Raw genomic sequence first — 15,093 nt, 5'->3', positions numbered from 1 at the left:
AGGTGCCATTAATACAGGTAATGAGTGGAGGACAGGGGAGCCTCTTAAAGAAGAAGATACAGGTCTGTGAGAGCCAGAAATCTTGCTTGTTTGTAGGTGACCGAATACTTATTTTCCACCATAATTTGCAAATAAATTCTTTCAAAAATCAGACAATGTGATTGTCTGGATTTGTTTCCACATTTTGTCTCTCACAGTTGAGGTATACCTATGATGACAATTACAGGCCTCTCTCATCTTTTTAAGTGGGAGAACTTGCACAACTGGTGGCTGACTTAATATTTTTTGGCCCACTGTATAATGCTTGCAACTATAAATACCACTTTGACAAATCCAGCTGTAACACATATTGTTAGAGCCCCAGTTGAAGCCAATCTTGAATAGATTGGCTTCAACTGGGGCTCTAACAATATGAGGAGACTCTAGAATCTTCAGCATCTAAAACTGCTAAGTGTTTCAAATGCTGCATCTCCCTGCTACTCATTGTGACTTCCCCCTAGAGCTGCTTGCACATTTGTATGATGTAGTAGCTGGGGAGCCACAGCAAGATGATACAAGCATCAGGAACATCTAGAAGTGTTTGGATACTGAAGTCTGTAGAGGCTCCTCTAGCACCACATAAGAGCGAAGGTCAACTGTAATGGAGGAGCTAGTATTAAAACAATTTTTCATAGCAGGAGTAAAAAATATATCATACAAAATTCTGATCACAGTGATTCTTTATACCCAACTTGGAGAGAAATAATGACCATTTGTATGGCCAGGGCCTTGGACCCAAGGGGCTTCACAAGGACTCCAGCAAATCAGCAGGAGTCTTTACATTTTAAGCCAGGATAGGTTCATTTATTTCATGAATATGGAATAGTTCTGCTGTACGTGATGTGAACATACCATTCTCTGACCATGCCCATCTTTCTCTCCAAAGCTTCTTTGTATTGTGCCTATATATAAGTCCTCCAATTTTCCTGTCAATGAGAGGACAGATTTGAATTGGGAAATTGCTCTGTGGAATTTATATTCCTATGTCTGTTGTTTCAGATATGTACGTCTCTGCGAGGTGGTGGATCATGTCTTTCCGCTGTTGAAAAGAAGCCATTCCTCAGACTTCCCTTGCTCGGACACCTACAGTCAGTTCACATACTGGCGAGACCCAGTACCACCCTTCGAAAACCAGGATATCCATCCCCCAGCCTCTTAAAGACAGAACAATCTTTTGTTTCCACCCGAACTGCAACATTTCATCAAATCTTTCAGCTGCACTACTTTGCGAAGAAAAAAAAAAGCTGAAACTATTTTTGACTTGAAATAACTCAGCTGAGATGTCTTCTATTTTCCTGAAGGTTTATAGAGAATTTAGTTCTTCAGAGAAAAGTATTGATTGACATGAGTAATTTGCGCTTTCGACGTACATGGCTAGAGGGCTGTATATTTGTACTGTAATACAACACTGTGCTCCCCCCTCCACCTCACACAGGAGGCTTCTGGGATCTTGGTTTCCATCTGAGAATAGAATCAAGGCTGTGAAATTGTGCAGTGTGAAGAAAGATGCAATTAAATCCATCCAGCCATGATTTTCCAGCGTTATAGGTGAATTTCTTTAGGTAGGACTTATTTATTATTTACAAGTTCCATCAGACTAACTTCCTAGTGCAGTAATGCTGACAGGTTTAAAAGTGCTTCTTAAAGGGCTTGTTGAGTTTTTGCTGAGTAATTAGGTACTTAGCTATAGATTGCACTGCTAAACTAATATTTGCATAGTACATGCTCACCACACTTCCAGGTAGCCAAAAATCTGGTGCTACAGTACAAGAGTGCAGACATAAGATGTCGTGATGCTTGCATTAGGGGTTCTTGGGTATGGGTACTCCAGTTATGTTTATATAAAATTTTGTGTTGAGGGACGTTGAAGTTAAACTCCCAGTGGATGGAGCTTATAGTGGGACTTTAGACTGATTTTTTTAAGCTTTGCATAGGCGTGGGAAGGCTTAAAACGTTTGTCAGGCTTTTATTGATGTCTTTGCCCCCATTGGAAAAAACATGCTCTGACTTGTCCATGTTCGCCAGGACAGAAAGGGAGGGGAAATCTCCCCAAGGGGTATTCAGACAGTGGTTGAAACCCGAACCTTGAAGAGATTTCTTTTACTTGCTGTCCTGGTTATGACCTCTTCCTGGGACAGGATGTCAAGGGGGATCTTCAGGGACATAGAGCTAAGTGACCGTGTCACAGCAGTTCTAACGCTATACCATTTCCATCTAAACTAAATCAAATTCGTTTTGGCTGGAGCTTCTCTTGAAGTTGCAAAGTAGTTAAGTTATGTGAACCCCATGAAAGTAGTTCTGGCATAACAAGAAAGGGTTCTGAGTTGTTGACCAGATGTAGGCCTCATTTGCAGTTATGCAGGGGTGTAATCGTAGGAGAAGAAAAAACACAAATGCTGAAATGACAAGTGCCCCTTCCATTAAAATTCGTAGTGCACCACATTCATGAAAATTAGGTTTAATGGTTGATGTTTTCTAAGAAATGTTATGAGTAGTAGTGATACCTAGTAATAGCACAGCAGCAAAGGATGCAGTACCGAATAGTGAAGATTGAACATCTCGGCTACAGTAGCACTGATATCTATATACTGTACAAAGAGATTCAGCAAGTTTTAGCTGGAGTGACAGTTTAAAATATACACAACCCTTGAGCTGAAAGTGAAAATGATGATTATAAGCCTTGGTTAAGACTTTCAGGCTCCCAACATTACATTTTGAGTAAATTCCTTAGCACTGAAAGCATCATGGCCATAGAAGGACCTGCAGTTTGACTTCTGGTTTTAGGAGGCATGCCCCAACTGGCTAAAATCCCATCAGAGTGCTATTTGTACATTGGAAGACCGGTCTTCAATGCCATGCTGTCCTGCTGCACTCTAATGTCTAATAGATTGATATGTATGACCACATGCTTGCCAGTACTCCTCTCCACTACTGTTAGCTGCTCTTCTACCCTGCTGTACTCCTTCCACACCACGTTCTCCTCTATATATCCAGCCATAAAAGAAAAGGGAAATTCATATGGACCTACTGGATTCTATTCAGGTTTTATTGTAGGTGCTACTCTACATTACCTGCATTTGCTTAATGGGGTTTATAGTTCAAATATGCCACAGGCTCAGGGAATGCTTTATATACATAAGTACTTTAATGTGATTGGTAGTGATTATATATCCAACAAAGAAGTGGTCAACATCCAAATCATCAACCCAGCTATTGCTACCCCAGTGTCTGCGGTTACAGATAATCTATTTTGGCACGAGATATTGGAAGTTTTGTCATTTGGCAGCTATTCCTGCTTAGCTAGACCTCAAAATCACAGCAAGTAAATAAGCTTTAGGGCCTTTGAATACAGGCTTTTCTTTGCATCAAATCTGTTTTGCTCCCTACACAAGTCTATTGGAACGCAAAAGCTTGAAGCTGGTTGATGCAGCTGAGAATGATAAAAGCTGAGTGCACCTGAAAGCATACTGCATTTGCCCATCAACACAAACTTAAAGTAAACCCGTGGTTTGCCCACACCAGATTGGCAGATTTACTTCACTACCCCTGCCCCAAGCAACATACATGCCTTCTTGCTCCCTATTGCTCCATCTAACCAAGTGAGGAGAGGAAGCTTTGTATGCTCCATATTGTAAATTGGAGCTTACACAGGGCTGAGGACTCTCTCAAAGGCATCACAGGGGGTTGCATGGAAGCAACTTGCCCTTGCAACGCTAAAAACATATACAGCCATTTTCTCCTTTTTTTATGAACCTATTTATTTAGCAATAACTTTTATTGCTTTGGGTACAAATGTGATACATATATTAATATTAATGCAGATCTGCGGTGCATAAAATAAATACATTCTGCAGTTCAGTAAACATAAGCAACAATACTGTTGGAGACTTTTGATGGCTGGCCTTCTACGTAGTTAGCTTGAACCAAAAAACTGATCCTCTTTTGCACCCTTTCCCTTGCCACCACTCTTTAGCTATACCTAGATAGCAGCTGTAAAAACTCTGTATAAAACTAAGTTTTAACCCTTTTGTCAGCTGTCCAAAGCTGAGGTTTGCCCTTCTACAATGGCGTAATCCCTTCTGCAGATCTGATTTACAAGAACTAGTTGACAGTTGAAATTGTGATTATTGCAGAAAATGTAGATCTTTTTTATATGTTTAGGTAACAATCATTTTACTACCACTTACACATGTATAAGTGGTTTGACATTAAATCGCAAACAAAATTGCCATATAGAAGGGGAGCTGGCAACCTTTGCAGCAAAAACTAGCCTCCATATGACAATATACTAAAATGGCTATTCTGGTCCCTCGGTCTATCCTGTCTGTACTTCATTACATTTAAAGTGAACCTGACATGTTTGAAATAAGATCATGTCCTTGTTGGCTTCTTTTTGCTCATTTGCTGACTGGCATGCTTATCTTGAGGCTTTACTAGATAGTGAGTCCCTGGCCCACGCTTCAGGGGCTGCATACTTTTTCAGGTCAATGACTTACTAAATGGTTAAGCATCATGATGACCAGCTTGGAACTAGTAGAGATGTGGTTGTTATAACAGGTTCCCTTTATTGACCCTTCATTTATTTGTAATGTAGTATTATTTTTGCTTTTTTTCCCTAAATGCTTCAATTTTGCTGTGCAAAATGTTTCCCCCTTTACTGTGAGATTGCAGTTCACGAGCACACTACCTACATACGCCAGATTCCAAATGACAAAAATGGAATGTTGTGTGGTTTATATTCTTTCCATGAAAGAAATAACATGGGCTGCTTACTTAGTAATGCTGGTTTCTGTTAAAAAGATGTTTTATTCAACAATAAATTCATATACTGTATATTATTTTTTAGCTGTGTAATTGCTGTAAGAATGTTATGGAGATGCAAATAGAACTGCAGTGTCCTTTTCTTTTTGCATTGTATTTTAACTGGCAATGACTGATGTAACTGATGATGAGGACAATAATGTTACATTTTGTTGCACTTGTGTGTTTAATATTTACTGTATATACAATGTATGAATATACCATAAAGAAGTGATTTCAAGTCTGTGTGTTATGGCTATAAAGGGATCCAGCATGATGTTTGATGTGTTAGTGGAACTGTTAAATGCATTTATCGCTCTCAAGGAGAACACCGAACTCCCCCGCATGTGCTTTCACCTTCTTTTTCTTCCCAGAGGGTTGATACCTAAATCATCATTCAGGGACTTCATCTAACTTCCAGAAATAATTTGTTGGCCCAGAGAATAAATAGTTATGTAATTCCCAGTGCCTGTGTAATAGCCTTAAAGCACACTTACCATAAGAGAAATATAGGGGCTGCCATTGCTGGGCACCTTCTGAAATGCTGGTGGTGTCAAAGATCCAGAACAAGCATGTTATAACTAAGATTGAGAGTGTCCGATTCAGGAGGGGTTTGGAAACCTTTGGTCTGAATGGGAAACATGGCCAACTGGCCCTTTCATGGTACGGACAGATTTCTGGAGGCTAAAACAAGTGTACCATGTAAAATTAGCCTTGGGGTCTCAAATATTGGGGAGCATTATGCAATTCGAGGTATGAAAGGGGAGCAGAAAGCTATAACAGGGCCAGCAGCTGACACTGATTGCAGGTGCCTCTCTGTTGTCTAAATGGTCAAGTATTTTCACTTGGGGCCACTGGCCTAACTAATCTTATTAGTACTGGCTCAAGGGGCAAATGACCATGGGCAGGGTATTTATTAAAACAGAGTACCAAATAAAAACCTTAAGGGCTCTTTCCCACTGGCAGACTCCGCTGATCCCCGCTATGCAGCAATGACAGATCTGCGTCTGCTCCGCTTATGCAGAGCGGACCCAGACACAGACTGCTTTCCTCTACGGCAGTGGTTCTCAACTCCTGTCCTCAGGACTCACTAACAGGCCAGGTTTGCAAGATAACTGAAATACATCACAGGTTTGCTGCTTATTGACTGCAGTATTCTAGTCTGCATCTCCCCAAGGTAATACTTAAAATCTGGCCTGTTAGTGGGTCCTGAGGACAGGTGTTGAGAGCCACTGCTCTATGGGCGGATGTAAACGGACTGTCTGTCCATTTGCATCTGACTGTCATCCGATCCGCCAGACGGATGGGGAGCGGATTCCCCATCCATCTGTTTTTAGCTGATAGGTTCAGATCGGATGTCAGTTGGTGTCAACAACACGTCTGTTTACATCTGCTGCTTTATAGAGGGCAATGGATGGTCCGATTGGGTCTGCCTGTCAGTTTTTTAGATGGACCTGATTGGTCCGCTCGTGTGAAATTGGCCTATATGGGTCTAAAAATTGTAACAATTATTTAAGTCGGCAAGTTATTCAGAGATATTGTTAAGGCTCTGTTCACATCTTGATGCCCGTGCGATCCCTGTCACTTTCAATGGCACCCCAATGGCGGCGAGATTTTGCCGCGATTGTCGTTCCACGAATCGTGGTAAAATTGTGCAAACAGAATCGCAGGACGCCTGTCGACCAAAAGAAGTACAAGGACTTTTGGGCGACAGGCGTCCCGGAAATCTGTTTGGGCGATTTTATTGCGCCACAATCGAGGTGCCATTGGAAGTGACGGGGATCACACGAGCAGGCCGCAATTTGTCGTAATTCGGGATCGCGGGCAGAATTGCGGCGATTCTGCCCGCGATCCGGAACACCAAGATGTGAAAGGAGCCTAAGTCGATCAATACATATGAATGCTGCTAAATTTGTCCTGGGCATTTAAATTTCAATGCCCTCTAGTTATCAAAGAGTTATTTTTATCCTCCTGTAAGACTTGAAAGAATCTCCTGCTTTTTCTTCTAGACAATCTTTCTGATGAGGTGGTGCATAGTTTCAGCTAAGCTTGCCGTCCAGCAATTTTTTTTTTACCTTTTAAAAACCTACAGATCAGTATGAATCGGGTGACAAAAGTTGAAATTGGAGCTTTACCTGCTGGGGGGATGCTAAAAAGCACACACACGTTGTGCTTGATGGAGGAATTTTTAAAAATCCATAAACCACAGCAACCTGCTTTTCATGATGCATGTGACAGCCAGGGCTAGATGTATACTTCCCACCACCCTCCTAGCCTAGTCATCTAGATTGGTTTAATGCAGGGGTCCTCAAACTTTATAAACAGGGCCAGTTCACTGTTCCTCAGACTGTTGGGGGGGGGGCAGACTCCTCGCCCTCACAGAGCCCCCCATTCCAGAGCCCCTCCATCACAGAGCCCTCCATCAGGAGCCCCCATCATAGACTCCTCTCCATCACAGATCCCCCCATCACAGATCCCCCCATCACAGATTCCTCTTCATGACACAGCCATCCCATCACAGAGCCCTCTTCATGACACAGCCATCCCATCACAGAGCCATCCCATCACAGATCCCCCCCATCACAGAGCCCTCTCCATCACAAACTCCACTCCAGCACAGAGCCCCCCCCCCATCGACTCCCTCCCATCATCTCCCTCCCATCATAAAGCCCCCTATCGATATTACACACTTTCATAAGATCGCAGCACTTGCACTCCGCCTCACCCTCCCCTCTGCTACCTTATTCATGCAAGACAGGAAACATGACAGGTCTGGACAAAGGGCGGAACTTTTCATGTTAAAGGCAGGTGATTGATTACTGGGACCGCTCCACTGTCTAGTAACCAATCGCCCGCTTCTTAACATGAAAAGTCCTGCCCTTGGTCCAGACCTGTCATGTTTCCTGTCTTGCATGAATAAGGTAGCAGAGGGGAGGGAGACCTGTCATGTTTCTTATTTTGCATGAATAAGGGAGGGGAGGGGGAGTCCAAGTGCGAATGCTGTAATCTTATGTAAGGGGCAGTCCGCTTGGCGGGCCGTAGTTTGAGGACCCCTGGTTTAGTGTCACATTCATACCTCCCAACATTTTGAGATGGGAATGAAGGACACCTACTAGCAAATGTATGTAGGCATAGGACACACCCCCTTAAAGGAGAATTAACCCCCCAAAAAATGTTCATTAAATGCACAAGTGCTTTTTTTAACACTACTATTCCTTTATATTGGCTTTTAAAATGTACAAATGCAGCAATTTAGAAATCAGATGAAAGGTTTAGCACTGGGAAACACTTTTTGAAAGATAAAAAGTGCATTTTATATACAGCTATATAGATCAGACCAAAATGAGGGACAAATGAGGAGGAATGAGGGACAGAGGGATATTGCTCCAAATCAGGGACAGTCCCTCGAAATCAGGGACAGTTGGGAGGTATGAAAAGAAAAGATTACAGCGCACACATACAAAAATGACATTTAACTTCTGCAAGGCTATTTAAAACCACCTGAACATATTCAGAAAATACAGTGTTTGGTCAGACTATATGGTCATATAGTGCTAAGCCCACTTACAGCGACAAAGTACCCCGAATTAGTGGGTCCTATTCTATCCATAGAATGGAAGATCCCGCTTCTTTGAACCATGGGAGAAATACACTCCTCTAAATGGGAGAATTAAAAGGACTCCTCCTATAACGCGGTAATGATGGGGGGGTGCTCCAGCCCAAAGGCATTTGGTCAGAATCCATACACTAAACAAAGATTTGGAGGGCACGCCCTAAAAAAAATGCATAAAAGATGGTGCAGCTGTAAAACCATACAGACAGAAAAAAAAAAGATTACAGCGCACACATACAAAAATGACATTTAACTCCTGCAAGGCTATTTAAAACCACCTAAGCATATTCAGAAAATACGGGGGTTTGGTCACACTATATGGTCATATAGTGCTAAGCCCACTTAGTGCGACGAAGTACCCCGAATTAGTGGGTCCACTAATTCGCAGTAAGTGGGCTTAGCACTATATGACCATATAGTGTGACCAAACCCCCATATTTTCTGAATATACTTAGGTGGTTTTAACCACTTCAATACAGGGAAATTTATACACCCTTCCTGCCCAGACCAATTTTTAGATTTTAGTGCTCTGACACTTTGAATGCCAATCATTCAGTCATGCAACACTGTACCCAAACAAAATTTTTATCATTTTTTTCAAACAAATAGAGCTTTCTTTTGGTGGCATTTAATCCCCACTGGGTTTTTTATCGTTTGCGACATAAGTGAAAAAAAAAGCGAAAATTTAGAAAAAAGAACACTTTTTTTTAGTTTCTATGATAAAATTTTGCAAATAAGTCATTTTTGTTCATAAATTTGGGCCAACATTTATACTGCTACATCTCTTTAGTAAAAATAACCCAAATTAGTGAATATTATTTAGTCTCTTTGAAAGTTATAGAGTCTACAAGCTATGGTGCAAATCATTGAAAATTGATCACACCTGATGCACTGACGGCCTGCATCAGTGATCTAATTTCTTGAGGCTCGGAAATGTCAGGAAAGTACAAATACCCCCCAAATGACCCTCTTTTGAAAAGTAGACAGTCAAATGTATTTAGTAAGAGGTATGGTGAGTTTTTTTAAGTTGTATTTTTTTCCCACAATTCTTGGGAAAATGAAGAATTTTTTATTTTTATTTTTTTCACTAAATTGTCATAATAACAAGTTATTTCTCACACACAGCATATGCATACTTCCAATTACACCCTAAAATACATTCTGCTACTCCTCCCGAGTATGGCGATACCACATGTGTGAGACTTTTACACAGCCAGGCCACACAGAGAGGTCCAACATGCAGGGAGCACCATCAGGACTTCTAGGAGCATAAATTACACCTCTAATTTCATAACAACCTATTACATTTGTGAAGGCCCTGGTAAATGGTTTGTCTCATCCCTGAAAATGAATATGAATACATCTTGAAGAGAGCTTGTTCGTTTGGAAAACAACCGACTTACTGGCTGAATCACCAGATGAAAATAGGAAGAAAGCCTAAAAAATAGCACTAATGTAGACATCACATCTAAGAATTGGTAAACTGCAATAAAATAAATGTTTGTTTTGGGGTTTAATACCGCATTAAGCACTCAGTACACCCTTCGACCAACAAAAACATGCAAGTTGTGCATAAACAAACACTAAAACTGAGGATTTAGCCTTGCTTCGTACACAGCCAGGGTGACTAGGAAATGTTATTATATATGGCAGTGCATTATTGGAAGTCGGCATCATGATGTGTAGGAGGCTGTATGCAGCCCCTGGTAGCCCATTTATCTTAGTCCATGGTCTGTGCTCATTTCTGGACCTGCCAGACTCCTACTGTCCATGTACTGTATGTGGGTGTATAAATTCAGAGGAGTGCTAAGGTCAACGGTGAAAAATAATTCTGATAATGATACATACATCACAAAGAACACAATTTTATTATCAAAGGGACAACCCATTTCATTGTATATTCTTCACTTCTTTCATGTGAAGTGCTGATTCTAATACAAAAAAAATTGAAGAATACAATGAACTTTCCTATGAAACACATTTCAAAAGGATGTCTAAAAAATAAATCTCCAGGCTGTTAACATTTTTTTTTTATTTCTCAGTTTTTATATATACATTTTCTTCTTAATCACAAAATCCAGTAAAAAAATATATTAATATAACTGATTATGTAAAATTACTTTTATTTAAAATCTAGGTTAAAAATAAATGCAAATGTTTCCAAGAAAGGCTTCGATGTCTTTATCCTGTGCTACCAACATCCTACATTTTCAGGACAGTCAAACAGACCTATAACTTTTCTTATTTTCTGCACTGTATAGTGCAATACATTTTTGAAGCGTTGAGCATGCTATGTAACATCAATACATACATCAATCAAGCCTTCTTCAACAGAGATACTTAGGGTTAATTCCAAGGTGCACTCACCTTGGCACATGTTGTAGTCAGCTGCAGGGTGATATACAGGCCCAGAGCCATGGTCTATCCCTAGGAAACCCAGTGTCTGAAGACCCCTTTGGGGGTATGCCAACTGTGGTGGGTGAAACCTAGACTTCGCCTGGACAGTCGAGTGTCATGGAAAGGTAAGACAGGGTCATCTTGTATGCTTCTGACCATTGCTGTGAAAGACTGGGGCAATATTTGATTTGTATTCACTGAAAAACCGCAAGCGAACATTCGCTCTGCTGAAGGCCTGCACAACACTCAGTCTTGGAGTGATAATGGGCCCCTTGCATCAGAGCAGGAATTGGCGCTAATACCGATCTCTGTGTTCAATTCTAGCTCTATTTCAGCCTATTTGACAAAAGCATAATTTTTTGCATCTATGTTACAATTCCTCAGATAAAGTCTTATATACAGCCATCTTTGCCCTCCTACTTCTCCTACTCTCGTTTCTCTCCCTGAAGCTGCCTTTTAAAAGTGTTTCGCACCTCCTCCAAATCACCGAAAAAAGGAGAGCCCTCGATGATATATTGTCAGGTCACATCGAGAAATCTCTTAGATGGTCTAAAGCTCGCTTTCTCCTATACAGTAACTCGGCTTCTACGATGTTTGCGCGAAAGCTTAAACAGACCACCCAACCGACCCACCTTTATAAATTAAAGGATAGCCTTGGAAACCTAACCTCTCATCCAAAACATGTTCTACAGATCTTCTCCACCTTCTATCAAAAACTTTTTTCTGGCCCAGACCCTTCTCACCCTCCCTCCATGCAGTCCTGGCTGGATGCCCTCTCGCTTCCCCGACTTTCGGGGGAACAATTGGATATCCTCAATGCCCCCTGCTCATCAGAGGAAATCGCCTCCATTATCTCCTCTCTTAAACCCTCCAAAGCCCCAGGCCCCGATGGCTTCTCTCCCGTTTATTATAAAAAATTTGCTGAATCCCTTCTCCCCACACTTACTAATATGTATAATCAAATACTCAAAGGACAATCTTTCCCTGAAGAAATGCTACTAGCCAACATGTCCCTTATTCCTAAACCCGGCAAAGATCATACCCTCCCCCAAAACTTTCGCCCCATTTCAGTTATAAATAATGACCTTAAAATTTTTGGGAGGATCCTGGCCGACAGACTGGCCAAAGTTATAATAACCTTGATATCGCACGATCAAACCGGATTTATCCCATCGAGGCAGATCACAGATAATATACGTTTAGCCACTAATATCCTGCAGGACGCCCATATGAACTCAAACTCAGTATTGTTTTTGAGTTTAGATATAAACAAAGCATTTGATAGCGTTCTCTGGACGTATTTAGATACAGTCCTATCTAAGTTTGGATTTAGTGGGGCATTTATACATGGCTTCAAAGCCCTTTACCATAACCCAAAAACTCGAATTAAGCTTCCAGGATGCTACTCAGACTATTTCTCTCTGAAGTGTGGCACTAGACAGGGGTGTCCTTTATCCCCACTTCTGTTTGCGTTGGCTATGGAGCCCCTGTCTAGATCCATTGCTAGTGACCCAAACATCAAGGGCTATAGAAAGGGTGATCAGGAATTTAAACTTAGCCTCTACGCGGACGATGTACTATTATTCATTTCAGACCCCCTACTCTCCCTCCATAACCTCATGTCCTCCCTTGACTCTTTCTATAGATTATCGGGCCTAAGCGTCAACCCCTCTAAATGTTCGGCTCTACCAATTCACCTCCCGCAACATCTACTGACCACTCTCACAGATAAATTTAAATTCTCATGGAACCATACCTCCCTACAATATCTAGGTGTTAAATTAGCCCCCTCTCTGAAACAGTTATTCTCATTGAATTATCCTCCAGCTTTTTCCAATGTCAAACGCCTTTTAAATCAATGGTCCTCCTACCACATATCATTTCTGGGGAGAATCCAGGCAGTGAAAATGAACATCCTCCCCAAGCTACTATTTCTCTTCAGATCCCTACCCCTATATGTTTCTCGATCAGTTCTTCAGAAGGTTCAGATGGACCTGCTTAGGTTTATATGGCAAAATAAAAAACCACGAATGGGAAAAGTACTGATGTATAGAGCCCAGAGGAGGGGAGGCTTGGGATGCCCGGATCTATGGAAATATTTTCTGGCATCACGGCTTATCCAAATGGCGCAGTGGCACATCATCCCTGCCCCTGTGCCATGGCTACAATTTGAACAGATCTCGGTAACTCCATACTACCTCCCCGGTATTCTGTGGTCCCGCTCAGTCTCCCCCAGGGATATCACCCCATTAAATAATATTGTAGGCCAATCTCTTTATCTATGGTCTCTCTATCGCAAGAAATTCAAGTTGCACTCAGACGTCCCCCTTTTATCCTCTTTTTTGGGAGAACCCTCATTTCCCCCGGCCTTCTCCTCCAGTTTGCCATACCATAAATGGATTGCACTAGGCTTGGTGAATCTCGCATCCCTGCTGCAGAACGCCTCCTTTTGTTCCTACACTCACCTGCAGCGGACTTATGATATGGGCAAGTCTGGGTTTCACCAATACCTGCAAATTCGACACTTCTACTCGACTCATATGAAGGGCGTGATGGAAGTGTCGAAAACCCCATTTGAACTTTTATGTGGAGAAGAGGCGAGGGATAGGGGGACCATCTCCGTACTTTATAAATACCTTAATGATCATAACTCCCCTCAAAAATCCTTGGCAATGGTAGCTTGGGAGGTTGAGATGGCCCAGGAGGTTCCTGACGGAGATTGGCAGGACATGATCAACAACATGCATAAATGCACACGTTCTGTGTCGATTAAGGAAACGGTACTCAAGCTTCACACCAGATGGTACTACACTCCAGAACGCCTTCATAGAATATATCCCCTGGTCTCTGGCACATGTTTTAGAGGATGCCAGGACAGGGGCACGTTGTTACATACGTTCTGGAGCTGTAAGGCCTTAGACACAGTTTGGCACAAAACTACATCCCTCATAAGGCTTCTCTCCGGAATATCGCTTACACTGACTTGTCAAATGTGTCTGCTGTTTGCGGAGCTTCCAGGTGTTCCCCTCCCCCTACAAAAATTAATCCATACTCTCTTCAGTGCAGTTCAGTGGGCAATAGCATTGAACTGGAAGCGCCCCCGAGTATCCTGGTCACAGGTGATTTCCCGTATGGAGTCCATCAGGTCTATGGAAAGAATACATCATACTCTCATGGATTCCATACATATATTTGATCGAAAGTGGAGCATCTGGACAGCTCATCTGCTTGGCAACAGCCTGGAGGACCCCTCAGAGCCCACGGCTGACCCCCATTAACGCGGGTCTTGATCCTAAATGTTGGAGCTTGCGGGGGGGTCACTCTTGGGCCTCTACAGCATATTTGATTCTCAGAAAATTAGATACATCGTTTCTTACTCCCTGACAGCAATCTCAATTTAATAGAAATGCACATTTGTCACAACGGTATGTTTCTTATTTCTTTGTTTTTTCTTTATTTGTTTGTCATTTCATTTCCTTTTTATTTTACTACCTTTGTTTTATGGGCTCATTTTGTACGATTATGAGAAATATTGTTCGCACTGTGCGTGATGTATCATCTTTCTGTTATGGGCATTTTAGCCATTATGTTTCATGTCACTACAGTGCCTGTACACCCAGATGTTATATTTTTCTACAATAAAAAACGTTTGAAAACGAAAAGTGTTTTGCACATACTGTATGGCTTTTCAAAGAAGACATCTATTTGGAGAGGCATTTGACAAATTCATGAAATATGACTCAGGAGGGAAGGTTTTACTCTCACAGTAGACGAATCCCATACACTCCCCCTCAGGAGCCTCTCCCTCCTTGAAACACAGAGCACCTAACTGCTCTACCCAGGCTCAAGTTCAAAACCTATGTTAAGCCTTTCCTTAAAGTTCCAAGACTTGAGCCAAAAAGACCAGTAGTCTTCCCCCAAACCCCTTTTCCTAATGAAGAGGTGCCCTCACTCCTAAGAATGGGTGGACACCTGTTGCAGTATGCCTTTTTTGGGGTCACAGGCATCCCTGGTTAACCCCCCCACAGCTTTATTCTTTCAAATTGACCAAAAACTGCTCAAGGACAGTCAGGTTTGCAGAATGCCCTAACTCATCTGTTGTCCTCAGAGTAGTTGTGCCAGCACCGTCACAAGACAGGTTCAAATAATTCTTTTAAAACAGTTTTACCCAAACCATTGTGGGTATTCGTCCTATTCTGGACTTAAAATCTCTCAACAATTTCCTTCAAAGTCCACAGTTTTTC

The 15,093-nt window shown here is 41.9% G+C and overlaps 1 protein-coding gene across 7 annotated transcripts in view; it reads left to right on the top strand.

Annotated features, from left to right (window-relative positions):
- LPIN1 (lipin 1) overlaps positions 1 to 5,080 on the top strand; it is a 265,282-nt gene extending 260,202 nt beyond the window's left edge. For all 7 annotated transcript variants that reach the window (XM_073625360.1, XM_073625362.1, XM_073625361.1 and 4 more), the window contains one exon: positions 1,039 to 5,080. In XM_073625360.1, the coding sequence (XP_073481461.1) occupies positions 1,039 to 1,198 (160 nt within the window). In that variant the 3' untranslated portion in view covers positions 1,199 to 5,080. The remainder of the gene's footprint in view (positions 1 to 1,038) is intronic.
- Positions 5,081 to 15,093: the final 10,013 nt, after the last annotated feature.

This window comes from Aquarana catesbeiana, linkage group LG04, assembly GCF_042186555.1.
Source record: "Aquarana catesbeiana isolate 2022-GZ linkage group LG04, ASM4218655v1, whole genome shotgun sequence".
Taxonomy (NCBI): Eukaryota; Metazoa; Chordata; class Amphibia; order Anura; family Ranidae; genus Aquarana; species Aquarana catesbeiana.
This window is presented reverse-complemented; position numbering and strand designations above follow the sequence as displayed.